At 36.2% G+C, this 20,552-nt stretch overlaps 1 protein-coding gene across 3 annotated transcripts; it reads right to left on the bottom strand.

The window, feature by feature from the left end:
* Positions 1–368: 368 nt before the first annotated feature.
* Positions 369–20,204, bottom strand: SULT1B1 (sulfotransferase family 1B member 1). 3 transcript variants are annotated; one of them, XM_084890316.1, is made up of 8 exons: positions 20,144–20,204; positions 19,604–19,804; positions 19,193–19,321; positions 15,755–15,852; positions 13,717–13,843; positions 12,530–12,624; positions 6,692–6,872; positions 369–3,830 (listed from the first exon to the last, which is right to left on the bottom strand). In XM_084890316.1, the coding sequence occupies exons 2-8, from the start codon at positions 19,749–19,751 to the stop codon at positions 3,718–3,720; spliced, it is 891 nt and encodes a 296-aa protein (XP_084746442.1). In that variant the 5' UTR covers positions 19,752–19,804; positions 20,144–20,204; the 3' UTR covers positions 369–3,717. The 3 variants fall into 3 exon arrangements, with proteins under 3 accessions (XP_084746442.1, XP_084746441.1, XP_084746443.1); XM_084890315.1 differs by lacking the exon at positions 20,144–20,204 and having other exon boundaries at positions 19,604–19,935; XM_084890317.1 differs by lacking the exons at positions 369–3,830; positions 6,692–6,872; positions 20,144–20,204 and adding an exon at positions 7,012–7,239 and having other exon boundaries at positions 19,604–19,935.
* Between the last annotated feature and the right edge of the window lie 348 nt (positions 20,205–20,552).

The raw sequence follows: 20,552 nt of genomic DNA, 5'->3' as shown, positions 1-20,552 counted from the left end.
GGTGTCCCTCAGCTCAGCTTGCACCCTCTCCAATCTGGGATCCCCCCCCCCACATACACCTATAGCCTTGGAAATTCCCTTGCCCTGAGCCAAGTGATTGTGGGGGGGGTGGGGGAGAAGGGGACATCTTTTTTCTTCAGATGACGGTGTGTTTCCCTCTTCTTTGTCTCTGGAAGCAAGACAGATTCAAGTACTGATGATTCTATCACCGGAAAAGTTAAAAGAGAGTACAGAAAAAGGAATACAAGGAGAAAAGAAAGGACAAAAGTTGCAACATCAAGAAAAAAGAAGGAAAAAAAGGAAGAAACAACCACATGATATCACCTTTCCAAAGTCTCATGAAATTTCTGTTTAAGGAGTTTATTTTATGACACTTTATTTTTATTTTTAATATATATATATATATATATATATATATATATATATATATATATATAATTTTTTATTTATTTATTTTTTTTACAGAGAGGAAGAGAGAGGAATAGAGAGTTAGAAACATTGATGAGAGAGAATCATCGATCAGCTACCTCTTGCACACCCCCTACTGGGGATGTGCCCATTACCAAGGTACATGCCCTTGACTGGAATTGAACCTGGGACCTTTCAGTCTGCAGGCTGATGCTCTATCCACTGAGCCAAACTGGTTTCGGCTATTTTATGACACTTTTAGTTTGAGTTTATATTTTTACTGGTTTGTCATGACACAGCAGGTACACTGTCAAATATGTTAAAGAAAAAACCCTATTTAATAAAGAGGGAGGGCATTTGGGGGTGACCACACTTTCAGGAGAGGGCAGTTGGGGATGATCAGGCTGGCAGGGGAGTGGTTAGGGGTGATCAGGCTGGCAGGTAGAAGCAGTTAGGGGTAATCATGCAGGCAGGTGAGCAGTTGGGAGCCAGCAGTCCCGGATTGTGAAAGAGACATCCCTTGAGGGGTCCCAGATTGGAGAGAGTGCAGGTTGAGCTGAGGGACACCCCTACCCTCAATGCACAAGTTTCGTGCACCAGGCCTCTAGTTATCAATAAGTGGAAATGTCAGATGGAACATGTTATTATAAAGCCCAAAGTTTTAATGAAAAGTTATTTCAAGTACACAATAAAAAACTTTATCAGAAATAATAAATTGGAAACAGTATATTTTAGTTAATAGCATTTTCCAACTTTTGAAATGTTTATCAGGTTAAATAATTTGCTTTAAGTAAATATGTAGCATTGGTAATTAAAGATTAGATGATAAGTCTTGGTAAAGTCATTTAAGATCACTAGACAATTAGAATGATGCCTTACCAGTAGAATTCCGACCTGGTCACCATATTCTCACTACTCTTAAGCACAGTTTTCCACCTCACTCAGGAGCATCTTTCATGAGATGTATTTTAGAGTGCTTAATAGGGCAGAGAACAAGGAGATATGGCTATATTTTGGCCTCCTTGATAATAGGTGTTGGCATAATAAGTTTGAATTCTTTAGGTTTCACACTATCTGCTAGAAAAGTTATGGGGAAGGACTCTTATAGCTTTAAATATGTCTAACCCATTGGAAGTTCACAATACTTATCCAATAACTGTGAATGATCAAATGACTTGGTCCAAAACTTTCAGAAAAACATAGAACAACAATGAAGTTTAGAATATGTATTGTATTCATCAAAGAAACAGAACCAATGAGATATGTGTATACATTTACATATAAACATGCATTTACATATATACATGTACACATGTTAAAACATGTGAAAACTGTTTAATTACTATTGTCAGGATGCAGAAAGCAACTGTAGTCAAGCAATTTTAGGATCTGGAAGAAATACAAACCAATTACTTAATTTTATAGGTGAGAAAACTAAATAGTTATTTACTTGGTTTTCTAAAGTTTAACTATCTCACTAAAGAATGATCCAAGATACTGTTCCCTTAAGCATCTTTTCTGCCTCTTTTCCTTTTACCAATAAAGACAAAGATTCATAACAGGTACCTATTACAATAGGTACTCTGAACAAGTTCTAGTACTTGCTTTGAATGTAACGATAAAGAGATTTTTTTAAGCCATACTTTGGCTTCTTGAAAAACAATTCCTTGAATTGATTAGTGAGGTGCAGCCAATCTATTATACAGATTAAAGGCTAGTTCAAAATATTATATTTAAATAAACCATAGCATCAGAAGTCCATACCACATTAGCTTATTATTAATAAAGATAATAAAGCAAATGGATACATGATTGTCTTTATCTCCTTGTTGGCAAGAATATTCTAGAAATTTGGAACTGTTCCATAATACCCTTAGTTATTCAAGATTAATTAAACATATTTTAAGGAACATGCACACACATTTCATTCCCTGAAATAATTTATAATACATCAGATAGATAATAAAAGTAAGAACAATTATCTCTAAGATCATAGCTATACCACTCTTAGAAGTTTTGCAGTTGGCATTAGATCAGTCCTCTTCTGGGGTTGAGAAAGACAAATTACAAGCTTGAGAGCTATACCAGGTGCAGCAGCTGACAGCAGAGACTTGCCTATAAAGGCAAAATATTGTACCCAAGTTATTGTAGCAATCTCAATGGTTGTGACTCAGGGTGTCTGCCATGTGTCAGAACTCCTGCCCAAAACAAGTAAAGGCCCAGGGCATTTGAAACAAGCTTTAGTTTTTGGAAACTTGGGCTTGGCATTTAACTTGGCACATGAAACGTGACTTGCAGGCAAAAGATCTTGCTGCATAGGAAGATAGAAATAATTATTTCCAAGGCAAAACTGTAATAAATAAATATTCCTAGGAGACATCGAAGAGCCCAAACTGAGAGGTGTAGTGAGAGATAGTGGAAAGAAGGGATGTTGGGTGTGGCTTAGTGGATAGTCAGCCTAGAGAGGATCCCTTAGACACCACATTGGGAGATTTTACCCTCAGTTATGATCTTTTTCTGGGGCAATAAGGGATACAAACCTATTCAGACACAAGAGGAAATAAACTAAAGTTCCCAAATGGAGAGCAGCACCCAACAATAGGCAATTCTCAGAAGTTAAGAGACTGATAAGATTCAGGAAGGATTCTCCCCAGAAAACAGGTTCCAGCCCCCAGTCAGGGTCTCAGAGTAGATGCCCTGTTCTCAGGAAAGAGCCCAAGGGAGACTAATGACCTTTCACCTTTGTAAACTCAGAAATTAGAAATTTGGATGTGTACTTAGATTAGGGACACACACAAAACCTAAACTACATGATGTGGGGCATGAAGCGTGTTATCAAAATAGAGACACTGCAAGGCCATGAGCTGTGACTCAGGGAACATCTTGAAACCCAGAAAACAGCCGTGGAACAGTATGCCCAGAATCAAGTTTTCAACAAAGGGAAATAGGGACAGAACTAGAAAAGATGGTGTCAGTGTGCAAACAACATTTCTTGGGCCATGTTAATAGGGAGGGAAACGTAATTTTTAGACCAAATATATGGAGATTGAGTATGATAAATATTTTCTTGGTGGTACTAGGAAAAGGTAAGAATAGTCTACAAAAAGGTAATGATTGATCTTCACTTTACAAAATGTGGAAACTCGGAGTCAGGAGCAAAACTGAGAACTGGTTAATGACACTAGAAAATCAAAGTTTTAAAAACACATTTGTTCTTTTTAAACCCCATTTGATTGCCCACATCAAATTACAACTACGCTGTTTCAACACATTACAGGTCAGTTCTCTCAGATTTGCAGTGTGGATTCTTCAAAGCTCGGTGCGGAACTGAAGACTGCTTCCAGACATTTCCTTCCTATAAATGGCATCGAATTTCTCATTTTGGGCCACTGTGAAGTAATTCTTCCAGTCACCTGCAACCCCTAAAAATAAGAAATAAAAAAACATATGAAGGAATAAAATATTTATATTATGAAGGTACTGCTAGCATATACCAAAAGAAAAGGTAAGAAAAGTTGAAGGAAGACTTTCCTTGTATCTAAATACTTTAAAATGTCATTTCTCTTTTACTGGTAACTATAGAGCCTGACATTTAAAGACACATTCTGAGAAGGGTTAATTTTCTTGACCAAATTTATGGGTTATACAATGTTGATTTTCCTAAAAGAAATCCTTTTAGAGTTTATAAATTTCCCAAGTCATAGATTATAACTGGACCCTAGCCAGGTATATTTTATTCCATGAGTTACTTTTGGAAATTGTACAAAGGAGTGTTCAACAGCACAACGAAACCGTAAAATAGAGAGCAAATAAGTATCAGTTCTTATTTATTCGTAAATGAGTATGGTATGATACTTGTTATTTCTGAGTTCAGTAGACTTCTATTGTATTTGCATTTTAGATGAGAAGAATAGCATCAGACATAACATTACTGAATTATCTTTTCAAAAGTAAACTTTTGTGATATAAATTTATTTAGTTTCTTAATCTTGGATTCTTATATTTATTTAAAAAACAAAATTTAATATACTGTCAATGTGATTGGGGGGAAACATTGACTTTTCTATATTATGAAATATTGTCCTATTGCATTGTATCTATATTAACTTGTGATGGTTTGATGAAGATTTCAAGTCCTTTTAATGAAAAACACCCCCTTAAGTTATTTCCCTGGTTATTATTCTTTGTCCTATGGCAAGAGCTCTTAAGAATGTATATGAGGGTAGTATATATTCAAGATAGTACAAATGTGAGGATGTCATTAAAAAACAGAAAGCACAGATTTAAACAGGAAAGGCTCACATATAGAGTACTCCAATGATCTATTTTCAATGTAAATTAATACATATAAATATATTTGTGTTACAAGATTAAGGAATGTGTAACTTCTTTTTTGATACAATAAATGCTGGCCAAAGCCCAGATTTTCTGCTTTGTTGCAATTTGGGACACAGGTATAAATATTGAACATCATTTATCCTGTTTCTACTACCTTTACCACTGTGTGTCTAAATTATAACATTGATTCATCCAACATAGAATTCTTCAAGACTTGAATGGCCCTTTGATCATATAATTTTTAGCCCTTTTCAGCATCCATTTATATGCATGTCTCTTGCATTGCATTATGAGCCTCCTGAAGCAGATGCATGTGCCATTCAACCTTGTATGTTCTATAGAATATGTGCTAACTATAGGTATTTATAAAGAGTTTTTCCTACATATAACTTAATGAATGATTGTGCATTCTTTAAATGTATATTGAAAGCATGAATGAATAAATGGATAGAGGAATCTTGAATTGTTTAAAGTAATAAGACTTGCTATTTTTGTGTATTATTTATGATCAGAAATATATTCCAAATGCTTACATATCATTTACCTTAATCTTCCCCCAAAACCTGTGCCATAGATGCTAGTACTTTCTCCATTTTTAGTGATGTAATCAGAGTTATTGCAGGTTGATTAATGTATTCCAAGTCATAAATTCAGTAAGTAGCAGAGTCTGGATAAATTCTAGACCAATCTGCCTATAAAGGACATGTTCTTTACCACTTCTGGAGGACATGTAAAAACTGTCTCTCCTATTAAGCCAGTATGCACTCTTTTAGGTGGAAGTCGGAGAAACCATATGATTTAGATACTGAACTTATCTCCTCTACCTCCATACTCTAATGAGGATCATGCAGTGGTATCAATTCTCATATTATTGAGGATAAAACTGTTCTAGAAATTTCAGTCAATCACCTGGCATGAAATATTTGCCTTGTTTTATAAATTTTTATCTTCTTAATCTCTCATCAGAAAATGTGTGTGTATTATTAGTTTTTTATGTTCAAATTTCTAAGGCACTATTTACGATGGAACATTTGCTTTGCCTTCTTATATTAGAAGTCTTTTTTGAAAAGTTAAATATAGCGTTTTTGAAAATCAAAGCACAATTTTAAAACACTGAAACTATTTTTCATTTTCACAAGTTCTGGAGGAAATGTTTTATAAAAAATGTAACCATATACTCTTTCAGAATTAAGGGTTTTTCTTCTACATAATCCTATCCCCAATACATTCCCAGGGTTATGTTTACTTCCCAGTGCACCAACTTAAAATTCTTCCCTTTCCCTCCAATTCAGTAAAAAAAATATATATATATATATTGAAAATAAAGGGTGGCATTAGTAGGTGCATAACTTCTTAAATTTTTAAGCTAATAATTTTTAAATGCATTATTTTTATCATTAATAAAACATTTGAATACAAATCATATACAACAAGCCAAAATGGAAGTAAATTTTAGGTAGCATAGCTTCTCATAGTATTTAAAAAGTCTTTTCTCTTGGTGAATCCTTTTTAACAAAGTTTCCTAAATAATTCTGGGACTTTAAAGAGCATGTTACTATATGGAATAACATTAGTTTATTACTGAGAAGGAGGTCTATGCCAATTTAGACAAAGATTGAGGATTTAGGTTTAACAAATTTGGAATAACTCAGAATTACCAAGACCACTCCCATGTAGCAGAGTAGCAAATACAAGGAGAAATATGTACCAAATATGTACTCAAGGTATTCTGACAATTGGTTTACAAGCATTATTTCCTTTATTAATTTCTAATCTGATTCAGCAATGTTGTGTGGTTATTATTTTTAGTGTCCTTATTTTACAGATGAGAAAACTGATACCCAAACTGGTTAAGTAATTTGGTAGAGATCACAAAGTTAATCCTCATTTCAGAGTAATATATAGCAAAGTAAAAATGAAACTTAAACTTAGAAAAAATATTCACCTTTGCGCATAAATGGGGATTTACTATGATCCATCACTGTACTTGGTACATGTGTAAAATTCACCAGAGGGTTGTCCTTCATCATTCCAAATGAGGTGTCATAGATGATCTTATTCAAGATGTCATCATTTAGGTTTTTCCCTAAAAATGTAGCAATCTTCTTGATTTCCTTCATTGGATTCTATTAGTGGGTAAAGAGACATAAAAAAAAAAGGTAAAATTAATGTAAAAACTATTATTTATAATATGTGTTCATAAATGTTTAATTTTTAATATTGAATCAATATTTTATGTTTAAGAAAATAGAGTAGAAATGTTTTGCTTGTTACAAATCTTTTAATTTACATTAAAAATACAATAAGAGCCGAAGCCGGTTTGGCTCAGTGGTAGAGCGTTGGTCTGCAGACTGAGGTGTCCCAGGTTCAATTCCGGTCAAGGGCATGTACATTGGTTGTGGGCACATCCCTGGTAGGGGGTGTGCAAGAGGCAGCTGGTCGATGTTTCTCTCTCATCGACGTTTCTAGCTCTCTATCTCTCTCCCTTCCTCTCTGTAAAAAAAAAAAAAAAAAAATCAATAAAATATATTAAAAAAAATACAATAAGAATAAACCTTGAGCGAAATATTAACAATGCTTATAAAAAATAATCTTAAAACCCATTTCAAGCTCAATTTGTAAACAGATTTGAATTGTGCATGTTTTAGAGATCCAGTATCTTTTTATTCTTCCCATCTCTCTTTTTCTACTTTTAATAAAAACTTATTTTGCCCAACCAGTGTGGCTTAGGGGTTTAGTGTCAATCAAGAAGTCATTGGTTCAATTCCTGGTCAGGGCACATGCCCAGGTTGTGGGCTCAATCCCCAGTAAGGGGCATGCAGAAGGCAGCCAATATATGATGTTTTTCTCTCATCAATGTTTCTATCTCTGTATCCTTCTCCCTTCCTCTTGCTCCAAAAAAATTAATAAAAATATTTAATTTTTTTATTGTTTTTACTAGCAGTATTTAAAAACAAAAATAATAAATTCATGGACAATTTCAAGTATATTTGCTTTAAGGTATACTGATTAGACCTTGCTTAGACATAAATTATTAAAAATCCTACATAATAAAAGAGTAATATGAAAATTAACCACCACTCCCACAAACCATGCCCACAAGCCACGCCCACTGGCCAATCAGAGCGTCTATGCAAATTAACCCCAACCAAGATGGCTGTGGTCACAGAGAGCAGGAGAGAGGCGTGGGTTTCCCTGGCAATAGAAGGAGCCAAGCTTCTGCAGCCCTGGTGCGCCTAGGCCTCCACTCCAGGTTACAAAGTTTCAATTATAGAAGGTAAACAAATCCAAACAGAAATGGTGGCAGCCACAGAGTGAGCAAGGGCCTTGGTTCTTCTCCAGGTTACAAAGTTTCAATTGTAGAAGGTAAATAATTTCCAGATACCGGGCCTCTGCTTGGGTCACTGCAAACCACTACAGGCCCCTCACTCAGGCCACCCCACACACCAAAGGAACCCCCACCCTGATCCAGGACACCCTTCAGGGCAAACCAGCTGGCCCCCACCCATGTACCAGGCCTCTATCCTAAATAATAAAAAAGTAATATGCAGATAGACCATCACTCCAGCACACAAGATGGCTGCCCCCATGTGGTTAAAGATCCTTCCCCCAAATGGAGACAAGATGGCCACCACAAGATGGCCAGCAGGGGAGGGCAGTTGGGAGGGACCAGGTCTCCAAGGGAGGGCAGTTGGAGACAATCAACCCTTCAGGGTAGGGCAGTTAGGGGTAACCAGTCTGGCAGAGGAGGGAAGTTGGGGGCAAACAAGCTGGCAGGGAGCAATTAGACATCAATCAGGCTGGCAGGGAGTGGTTAGGGGTGATCTGGCAGGCAGAAGCGGCTAGAGGCAATCAAGAAGGCAGGCAGGCAAGCAATTGGGATCCAGGAGTCCTGGATTGTGAGAGGGCAGTTGGACATTCCTCGAGGAGTCCCAGGTTAAAGAGGGTTTAGGCTGGGCTGAGGGACACCCCCCTCGCCCATGCATGAATTTCGTACACTGGGCCTCTAGTAAACTAATAAATGAGTAAAGTCATTGAATCCTAAATCATTCATTAGCCATTGAGGATAATAAGGATAAAATATGAGAAATTGGTAATTTTCCAGATTCTAATGACATAAACTTAATTTTTGTAACTTTTTAGGATGCCAAACTAAAATCTGCATGGATATGTCTAGAAAGATTTTGATGCAGTGATATCTATGCTGAGTTTAAAAAGGTGAATCTAATTTAGCAACACGTGTGGTCTTTTGAAGTGTTGGACAGTGAATTTTTCATAATGAAAAAGTTAGAACTCTTAGTGATATTAATGTCTCAGTTCAAGGGAGAAAAAACACACAAAATAATTGGAGTTAGATCTGAGTTTTTTGTGGGAGTGAGAGAGGCTATAAAACTGAAAAGATAAGTTGGGTTTAAATTAGGAACATCTTTAGATATCTTGTTGGAGGATTTCGACTCTTTCTGTAATGCCAAAGGAAAGAAACAGCTTTAAATAACATGTCTTATTAACTCTGTGCCTGTGTGTGTGCAGATACATGTTTACACATGTGTGTGTTTTGGCAGGGAGGTCTCTAGAAGGAAAGTTATGATAATATTTGATGTGTGAGGCCTTGATAAGGGAAAAATAAAATGGCTAATTAAGGGGTGTCGATGCTTAGAATGAGTAAAAAGTCAGAAATGATGATAGTGGAGAAAAAGCCAAAAGAAAAGTTAGTACTGGTACTAGGAAAACACATAGATGAACAGGCAAATAGAGAGCAATTTCTCTTAAGGATTCAATGGTGATTTTACTTTATAAACCAGCACAAGTTCAAATACTGGGTGCTGACTCCTATTGAACCTTGCTCTCCTGCATTACTCATTCACCTCATTGAGAATTTATGCAGTCACTCATAAACTAGATGAAGCTAATTAGGGTTCTTTCTGAATTTTATTCTTGATATGTAATTATAATTTTGCTCTAATATTGTTACATTATACCTCTTTGTATAACATTGTCTAGGAATGTCTATAAGGCAGTAGAAAAACATTATATTTTAATTATTATCTGGATAGAAGATCTGAAGGTGATTCAAATATCTGCATATGCTTACAAAGCTGATTAGACTATACCACAAATCAATCAATGTAAATGAGTTGATTTGAATAAGGCATGTTAGCTGAAGAAAGCGGAAATGTAGACAGCAGAGCATCATGTGGGGAACAGCATGATGTGTGACTCAGAATCTGGATGCAAGCCCAGATCAGGAAATGTATTTCTCCATTCTGTGGAGAAAGGGAACTATAATATATGAAGAAGCTAAAATTGCTCTTTTCATAAAGCTAACAAGTGCTACTCAAGTGTACAGGAAGAGAGATACTTGGAACAGAAGAACAATTTTCTCTCTTACAAAGAACTAAAGGCTTGGTGCACAGAATTCATGCATGGGGAGGAGGGGAGGATGTCCCTCAGCCCAGCCTGCACCCTCTCCAATCTGGGACCCCTCTCACAATCCGGGACTGCTGGCTCCCAACCACTTGCCTGCCTGCCTTCCTGATTGCCCCTAACAGCTTCTGCCTGCCAGCCTGATCACCTCCTAACCGCTCCCCTGCCAGCCTGATTGATGTCTAACTGCTCCCCTGCCAGCCTGTTTGCCCCTCAACTTCCCTCCTCAGTCTGGTCACCCTTTAACTGCCCTCCCCTGCAGGCTTGATTGCCCCCAACTGCCCTCCCCTGCTGGCCATCTTGTGGTGGCCCTCTTGTGTTCACATGGGGGCAGGATCTTTGACCACATAGGGACAGCCATCTTGTGTGTTGGAGTGATGGTCAATCTGCATATTACTCTTATATTAGATAGTATAGATGCCTGGTGCATGGGTGGGGGGCAGCTGGTTTGCTCTGAAGGGTGTCCCAGATCAGTTTGGGGGTTACCTTGGGGTATGGGGTGGCCTGGGCAAGGGGCCTGTTCTGGTTTACAGGCCTGCCAGGCCCCCCGGCTACTCAAACGGAGGCCCTGGTATCAGAAATTTATTCACCTTCTACAATTGAAACTTCGTAGCCTGGAGCAGAGCAAAGCCTTCTGCTTGCTTCATGGTGGCAGCCATTTCTGTTGGAATTTATTTATCTTCTATAATTGAAACTTTGTAGCCTGGAGCAAAGGCCTTGGCTGGCCAGACTGCAGAAGCTTGGCTTTTTCCATCGCCAGAAGCAACCCTCTCCTCCTGCTCTCTTCAACTCCCGGGCCACAGCCTTTCTGTTGGGATTTATGTGTAATTGAAACTTTGTAGCCTTAACCAGAGGCCTGGGCCAGCTAGGATGTGTGGAAAGCTTGGCTTCCTCCATCACCAGGGAAACCCAAGCATTCCTTGTGCTCTCTCTGTGGCTGCAGCCATCTTGGTTGGGTTAATTTGCATACTCCTAATTGGCTTGTGAGTGTGGCTTGTGGGTATGGCCTGTGGGTATAGCAGAGTGATGGTTAATTTGCATGTTACTCTTTTATTAGACAGGATAGGTAACTGAATCTGATTAATTAAAACCACTTTAGTTTTCCAGCTGTGTATGTCAGCAAGTTGACATTAATTGCCTCAAACACTGATAAGATTTAGACCACAGATTCTCTATGGTTGAAATAACTGTGACAGGTGGGATCCTGTGCAGAACAGAAACACTGGGGACTCTTTTTGATAAGATGTAAGAAATAACCTGGGGATTAATCAGATATATGTGGAGCAAGGGAGATTTTACCGAAGCATAATTTCTTGTATGCAAAATAGGATTGTCACTAAAATGTTTCTTAATACTGCTTACTCATTAATTTATTAACTCATTCAAGCAATCCATTATTTACACAACATAGATGCTATATTAGGTATTGTGGATGAAATCACAAGATTCATAGATATGGTATCTTCTATCATGAACCCGAAAATCTAAAAAGTATTCTCATTTGTATGCCCAGGCTTTTAAGAACTACAGAAATGTGGTTTCCACATATTTCCCATATATTGTATATGCATGCACACACCTACACATTTGCCTAATTTGAGTAAAATAGCTCCAGAATAGGCCTGGAGCTTTGCAGTAGTATTTGAACTAATACTGGTTCATAAGGAGACCAGATGAATAATAATGACTAAGAGGGAGATAGGAAGAAAATAAAGGAGGAAAGCACATTTGAAGGATATAATAGGGCATGTGAATACATGGATGTTCAGGATCTAGTTGAATTATATTAACTATATGGTAGCTAATGAGGACAATTTCCTTTTAAGTTTTGAAAACTGAATGGACATATAACATCATTAACCAATGGAGAATAAAAGAAGAAAAGGAGTACATGTTGGAGAGAGAGAAGCAAGGTAAGTTTAGTTTTAAACATGTTAAATTTGATGTCGATGTTAATAAAAGCATGGGTTAAAATTCAGTGTAGAAATTAAAACAAAGTTTGAGGGCCACCAATAGCACATAAATAATTTTGGCAATAGTGGGCATGAATACCAAAATATAGCAAGCAGCTTAAAAAGAAAAATGACCAAGTGATAGAGATATACCAAAAAAACTATGAGAGTGTGATAATGTGTTAGATGGATGAGAAACTTTCAGAAAGAAAAAGTACTTAATAAGATCAGAGGAATAAAATTGTTAAAGAATTCACAATTAGAAGGTCATTAATGATATTAATAAGATTTGGGTAAGCAGGCATGAAGGATTGGAAAAGCAATCATATCATTTTAAAATTTTTATATTATTCCTTTTACCCAGGATGTAGTGAGGAATTATTCAGAATGAATTTTTACCATTTTACCTCTTTCATATCTTCATAGTGCAAGAAAAGTATTGGGTGTTCTTCTTTTTTCTTCCACCAGCTCTTAACATAATTAAACCAGGAACCATAGGCCACTAAAACAAAACAAAACCAAAAAACCTATTTCCATAAGCATTCATAAAATTAAAGATTTGTTTCTGAAAAATAAGTCAAATTGTACAAACATTTTGTGGATGTTAATAATCAAGAGAACTGAGAATGTAAGGCCAATTTACAAATAATCAGATTTTGAAATATAAGGTACAAGGAAGCATTTCAGTTGAAAATACATTGACCTTCAATAGGTTATACTTAACCTCACATGGAAGGAGACTATTCTTTTTATGAAGTACTAATATCAAATATTTATCTAAGTACTATAAATATGTGTATAATAGATTTTACTAATGGCTTGGACAAGGTAAACAATTTCAATCATGAACAGAAACTGAGAATGGATTTCTAGAAATTAAAAAGAGGTTAGAGAATATTTTCATTAAGCCAATGTTTTTGTTTTTGTCTTTTAAAATATATTTTTATTGATTTCAAAGAGGAAGGGAGAGAAAGATAGAAACATCAAAAGATGAGAGAGAATCATTGATCCAGTTGCCTCCTGCAAGGCCCCTACTGGGATCAAATTCCAAGCCAGGCAAATGCCCTAACCTGGAATTGAACCATGATACTCAACTACTGAACCACACAGGCAGAGCAAGCCAATGTTTAACAGCAAGTTTATATATTGAATATCATAGTAAAATATTAGACATATTTAATTTTTTAAATGGTATTTGGATATACTTGTACTGACTTGGCAAAAATAAGTGTTTTAAAAGAAAAAGTCACCCTAACTGAATTGGCTCAGTGGAAAGAGCATCAGCCTGAGGACTGAAGGGTCCCAGGTTCAATTCCAGTCAAGGGCATGTACCTTGGTTGTGGGCACACCCCCAGTAGGGGTGCGCAGGAGGCAGCTGATCAATATTTCTTTCTCATTGATATTTCTGACTCTCTATTCCTCTCCTTTCCTCTTTATAAAAAGTCAATAAAATATATTTAAAAAATAAAATACAGGTAAATAAGATTAGCTTCCAGTTATTAAAAAAAGAAAAGAAAAAGTCATAGCAGTAATAGTTAATAGTATTATTAAAAATTACAAATTACTTATTAATTTTAAACCAAGGCCTACCTACCATTTCCAGCCATGAATCTCTCTAGATATTCATCCCAGGTGCCAGGAGGAGGTTGCAAATTATTCATCAAGTCAAAATGGTAATATGAGACTGCAACATCCTTGGCATTTCGAGCCATATAAATCATCTGCAGCAGGAGAAGGAAGAAATGGATGGTATTTTTTAAAAGAAAAATTAACATACAGGCAAGGAAAGCAACATATTTGAAATCCATGAAATGTCTACAAATCAATTTTTAAAAATTAAAAAAATAAACATACTCATACTATACATTTAAAAATTGCAGTACTTGATATTTACCCAAAAGAGTTAAAAAAAAATAAGGTACACAGAAAAATGTGCACATGATTGCAGCAGCTTTATGCATAATTCAACCAATATGTCTTTCAGTAGGTGAGTGTAAAAAAAAGTGTGTACCCCCAGATAATAGAATATTATTCAACACTAAAAAGAAATGACCTATGAAGCCATGGAAATACATAGAAGAATGTTAAATGCATGATAGAAAGAATAATATCTGTAAAGGCTACATACTGTGTAATTCCAATTCCATACTGTGTATTTCTACAACACCAAGAAAGAACCCTAATTATGATAATGATGTGTCAATGTAGGTTCATCAGTTGTAACAAAGGTACTACTCTAGTGGGAGATGATGATAATAGAGAATCTAAATGTGTGTGAGGACAAGGAAGTATGAGAAATTGCTTGACTAAATTTTTTTGTGAACTAAAAATTGGTCTAAAAATAAATTAACTTGCTATAAAATAACATCTGTTTAAAAAAAGAATAAGAATGGAATATTATAAATAGCTTTTCATTACAAAATTCAACAACTTAGAATTCCTCACACATCACAAACTAGCAAAAGTCAGCTAAGATAAAATAGATAATCTGAATAGCTCCACAATTATTGAAGAAAATGAATTTAAAATTTCTCCAAAACAAATATCCAGTCATAAATGTTTCACCAGAGAACTTTACCAATCAAATAAGAACTGATATCCTATGTTGAATTTTCAGAGAAATAATAGCAGCAATATTGTGTTGAGATGAGAATCCTATTGCTATATAATGTTGGAAACCTTTAGTATATAGAATTAGACTAAAATAATTGAGCCTTAGGCCAGGGGGCTCAATTGGTGGTTTGGATGTTGTTTCATACATCAAAAAGTTTGCAGGTTCAATTCCCAGTAAGGGCAGTTATCGAGGTGGAGGGTTCAACCCCCAACTGGAGCACATAAGACAGGCAATAAGTAAATATCTCTCTCTCTCTCTCTCTCTCTCTCTCTCTCTCTCTCTCTCTCTCTCTCTCATCTCCCTTCATCTCAGTCTAAAATCAATAAAAAACATAACTTTGGGTGAGTATAAAAAATATATTTGAAGGACTTTCATTGAAACACTTTCTTATGCAGCTCAGTTCTCAAGGTAACAAATAAAAAACAAACAAACATCTGAGCAATTATTTACCTCTATGGTAGTAGCCCAGTGCACAAAATTCATTCATGGGGGACGGGGGGCACCCTCGACCCAGCCTGCACCCTCTCCAATCTGGGATCCCTCAGAGGATGTCCAACTGCCAGCAATCGGACATCCCTCTCACAATCTGGGACTGCTGGCTCCAAACAGCTCACCTGCCTGCCTGCCTGATCACCCCTAACCATTCTGCCTGCTGGTTTGATCTCCCCAACTGCCCCCCCCCCCAGCCTGCTCACCTTCAACTGAACCCCTCTACTGGCCTGCTCACCCCCAACTGCACCCTTCTGCCAGCTTGATCACCCCCAACTGCACCACCCTTCTAGCCTGATCACCCTTAAGTCTCCCCCCTCACAACCACCACCACCACGCCAGCCTGTTTGCCCCTAACTGTCTTCCCCTCCTGGCTTGATTGCCCCTAACCACCTCTGTCTCAACCTCGCCACCACATGGCTTTGTCCAGAAAGATGTCTGGAAGGTCTTCCAATCTAATCAGCATATTAGCCTTTTATTAGTATAGATGTGAGTGAGTCAAGAGTCAGATTAAAAAATTGACTGGCACCTTGCAGTTGTTCTTCCAAAAGGACTCAGGAAGGAGATCGATCGGCAGATGTGTCTTCACAAGCCGGGGTGATGGATTCTTCTCCAATTGTTCTACTCCTGGAAAAATTTAGTTCGGTGTATAGAGATATTAGTCTCCAAGGACCCTGCATTTCCTGGTTTTCTCAACCAGCCTTTAAAAATATTTCTGAACAGTAATAAATGCTACTAAATTTTAAACTAATCATAGACATTATTTATCCAGATTCTAAGAGGCAATATTGTACGCTGGTTAAGAGCATAGGATATGCGATTAGCCTCCTTGAATTAAAACTCCTAACTCTATCACTGACTCACTGTGAGACATGTGAAAGTGTCACAGTCTCTATGCTTCACTTTCTGCATCTCCAAAATGAGGAGTAATAATACCAATCTTAGCACTTTGGTTTTATCATACCTGTGTACAATATAAATAATTATAAAAATGTTCTCTCTCTAATATCTAGTAAGTCTCACATCAACTGTAGTTTTACATCAGCTATTATAGTAGCTGTGATGTCATTTTTGTGTAGCATCAGCTTTCCCCCCTCCCTTTTTTCATTGTTTCCTTTATGTGTCATATGTATATGCAAAATAAAAATGTTGTATAACTTTTAGGTGTTAGCTGAATTCCCCAAAGTCATACAACTAATATGTGGAGATTTTGGTTTCACATGAAGTCTTTGGACAAGGGGGTATATAAACTCCCTTGAGGCAGAAAGTATCCATTTATTTTCCATGTTGAGAATCAGGATTATCTCACTGAATAAGTGACTTGGCCAGTATGAATTCACTTGTGGAAAAAAAGACATAGAGCATTTGAGACATAGGCTAGAAAGAGCTGTGCTAACCCTTTTCACTCACTATTCTCTTAATGGACGTGTGGCCTTTATCATATTCCAGATATAGCTGTTATAGATGTCCTCTCCTACAGAGTCATCAAGATCTCATTAATTGTCATCTCCTCTTTCAGGTTTCACAGCCATGAAATCATAAAGTCCTCTTCACAATATTACTTACATCCAGTCTAACATCTAGATTACCTGTAAATCCTACATTATCTCCCCACCTTTTGTATATGAAGACACACCTGCCCCAAATTTTATCTGACTCACTCATTCAAAGCAATCCTATGTTTCAACTGTTTACAGAATTTTATTGCAGATGCTAAAAAGTCACTCAGTATCTCTCTACTAAAACATCCTTTTCAAATCTTTATAGCACTTATTTTTATTCTCCATTCATTTTTCATTTATTTATTGTCAGTTCTCATGTGTCTTCCTTGTCACCGCCCCCAAACACACAGGGCTGGTGCTTGTTTTGTTTACCAACAAATGCTTTTTAGAGAGAGTAGTGCGTAGCACATGGTTTGTAGTAAGAAAACCCCTTAATATCATTAAGATAGAGTTCGGAGATTTAGAAAATAAAGATGCAGAAAATCTGGCTAAATTTGAATTTCAGATTAAAACAGATGCCTTTTAGTATAAGTATCCCCCATATAATATTTGAGATATACTTATCTATAATAATAAAAGTGCAATGTGAAAATCCACCAAATGGCCGAACAGTGAAACAACCATCCTGACAGGGCATGCTCTTGCATGGATTTCATGCATCAGGCCTCTAGTACTAAATAAAATTGTTATCTGAATTTCAGATTCAACTTGATATCCTGAATTTTATTTAAAAAATTAATTGTTTATCTATAAAATTCTTATTTCACTATGCTTCTACCCATCTGGTAGTTACAGCCTCTTTACTCAGCATATAGAAATGAGAGATCATAAACATTCCACAACTCACTACTCCTCAGTGCCATGACACGAACTCTTCTGTCTATTTCTTTTTTGATGTTTTTCCACATTGTTGTTCCTTTTCCTGCCCTCAATTTTCTTCTGTCTTATAATTGTTCTGCCATTGATATCCTTTAAATGAACCCTTTGAATGTATAAATATAAATGTTGGGACTATGTAATGACACCACAAGTATTCACATTCAGGCTCCAGACTAAATATGAGTGCCAGTTTATCCTCCTTTACCTGGTGTACCTCACGTACTCACTCTGGCAATGCTCCACAGCCTTACTAACCACCTCAACCCCTGTCTCTCACAAATAATCTCCAACTCTCCTATTGCTGATTCTACCACCTTTTTATTTCATTCTTTTCATTGGGTCTGGAGTCTTATGTCATTCTAACACTCATTTGGTTGCTTGTCCTTTAATTTCAAGCTTTAGCATTTGCCTTTGACTTCAGGCAACCACACAGGAAGAATGACACATGCCCAGATGGTCCTTCTCTGCCTGTGTAAGCAACTAGCTCCTGTAGGCAAGAGCATTTGGATTCTGCTCTTTAAATTGATATACAATTTCTTCACTGAACTTATTCCAGGCTTCCAGCAGCACTAGAGAGCCAGGCCTCACTTCTTAACACCTCTCACTTGCCTTTAGGACATCACACTTTTCTGATTCTCTCTCAGCTCATTTCTTAAAAATTACAAGTCCTACATGATCTGTCCCCAGCAAGCCTTCAATTGTTTTGCATTTCATTCTTCCCTTCTTTCATTATTGTTGTTGTGTTTTTTTTTTTGTTTTGTATTTTTTTTTGTTTTGGCTTTTCTTTTCTTTTCTTTTCTTTTTTTAAATTCCAGGCTATATCAATGCCTTTTCTGCAGCTAGGTCTTTTATAGCTAATACTTCACCTTCATGAAATATGCTTCCTCCAACCTTCCTCTAACTGTATGATGGTTTTAGCTCTCAATTCAGGAGACATATCCCTAATTATCCAGGCGAAAGTAAACTTTTTTGTTGTTTTCTTGTCCTATCCTCTGGATACCTAAGACCAATAATATGCACATATCAGTAGTTTACTTACTTAATGTCCCATTATTACCATCAACTTCTTGGGGGTTAGGACAGCTAATTTACTAATCATTTTGTATTTAGCTCATATAACAGTACACAATTATTTAGAAGCATTCAATAAATATTTGTGAAATAATAAATGATTTACTAATAATAAATTTTATTTTTAAAAGGTATTGGTACTTCTTAATTTACTTAACTACACCAAAGTTCTAATTAGAAACTTATTGCTCTACTCCACCAAATTCTAAACAATAAAAGTCAATAAAATATAAGAAATGTTTTATGTTATCAACTAAATTTTTAATTGCTTTCTACAATAAAAATAAATGTATTTATTTTTAAATAAAGACTAATACCCAAATAAAGACTAAACCATACCCAAATAAAGACTAAAATTGCAGTTTCTCTATATGTCTAAGTTATTGTATTGCTTTCAAACTTCCATTTTAAATGACAAAATTTACTAAATTTTTAGTGGGTATCATAAACATAATAATTAATATGTTAGATAAATAATACTACAAAATTATAATTCCCAAATGGCTTAAAATTACCTGATACTCTTATTCCAGGGACAGCCATCTCCAACATTGGAACTTTCACAGTTATAAAATCTCGCTTACATTTTTCATCATCTCCATCATTTAAAATCATGTCCACGATTTCACTTACCCAAGTGGTACCTGTGGCAAAAACCAAAATTTTTTTTATAAACCATAACCTGAATTTGAGGGGAAAAGTACCCATTGGAAGTCTGCCATCTTAATATATTTTATTAGAAACTTAATTCTGAAGTTTCATTTCTTATTCACCAAATGCCCATTTGAATATATTTGAAGTAGATTGCTAGACTGACTGATAGGCATATTAATTTTATTTAGGATGATAATGATCTTATAGAAAGGTTGATTTTCAGAAAACAAAGGTTGATATGAGACCTGCATTTTTCAGGCCACAGAACTCACCTGATTTGGGGTAAGTGGCTATCACCATGTCATCTGGCCTGCTGCGGAACTGTTCAATCCTTTCCCAGTTGTCCACAAAAGCATAGATCATGGGATGGCCATGAACCATCTTCAAATTTTTTCTCATGACATCTTTGGAAGTAGTCATTTTTGTACCAAATTGTACAGATTCTTAATAGAATATTTACTGACAGTCAAATCCTGGAGAAATAGAGAGAATAACAATCACATGCTGAGTAGCTGATGTTATTCATGACACTGAAACATGGCACAAAGTTAAATTGGCCTCTAACACACTGAGCACACAGAGATCTAAATACAAAGGGCGTTTTTGTGGGTATACAACTGTAGATTGCAAAAGCAGCAATTGGCTCAGTGACAAGCAGAACAAAGGTCTTTGGTGGAAGCTTTGGAAAGAAGGGGAACTGAATATCTTACTTTGAGTTAAAAAAAAAAAATCAGACTTTAGAGACTTTTGTTAAAAAGTATCAGGACTTAATGCAAAATAAATGTATCACTCATAATTATACTTTAATTTACCTAATTTTTCCTTATAGAAATCTGTTTTCTTTCCTATCATTCTTTTCCTGTCCAGAATGCATCTGTTTTCTCAGTCTGCTTGTAAGACTGAGTATGTTCTTTGTCACTGATTTTGAGCAATTATATGATGATGTGCCTTGGTGTGGTTGTTTTCATGGGCGTGTGCCTGTGCTCATGTGTGCACACTTCAAGTTTATCAAGCTTCTTAGAAATGTGGGTTTTATAGTCATTATTCACATCCTTTTTCTATTTCTTCTTCCTTCTGGAACTTGGGACTCCATACAGTTTTGCACAGCTCACTGATGCCCTATTCATTTTTTAAAAATCCTTTTCTCTTTTTGTGCTTTAATTTGGATGACATCTATTGCTGTGACTTTATGTTCACTAACCCTTTCTTCTACAATGTATA

The sequence above is a fragment of the Pipistrellus hanaki genome (assembly GCF_964339955.1).
Source record: "Pipistrellus hanaki genome assembly, chromosome: 1".
NCBI classification, from domain to species: Eukaryota; Metazoa; Chordata; class Mammalia; order Chiroptera; family Vespertilionidae; genus Pipistrellus; species Pipistrellus hanaki.
The sequence above is the reverse complement of the archived record's forward strand: the minus strand, read 5'-3'. Positions and strand labels throughout refer to the sequence as shown.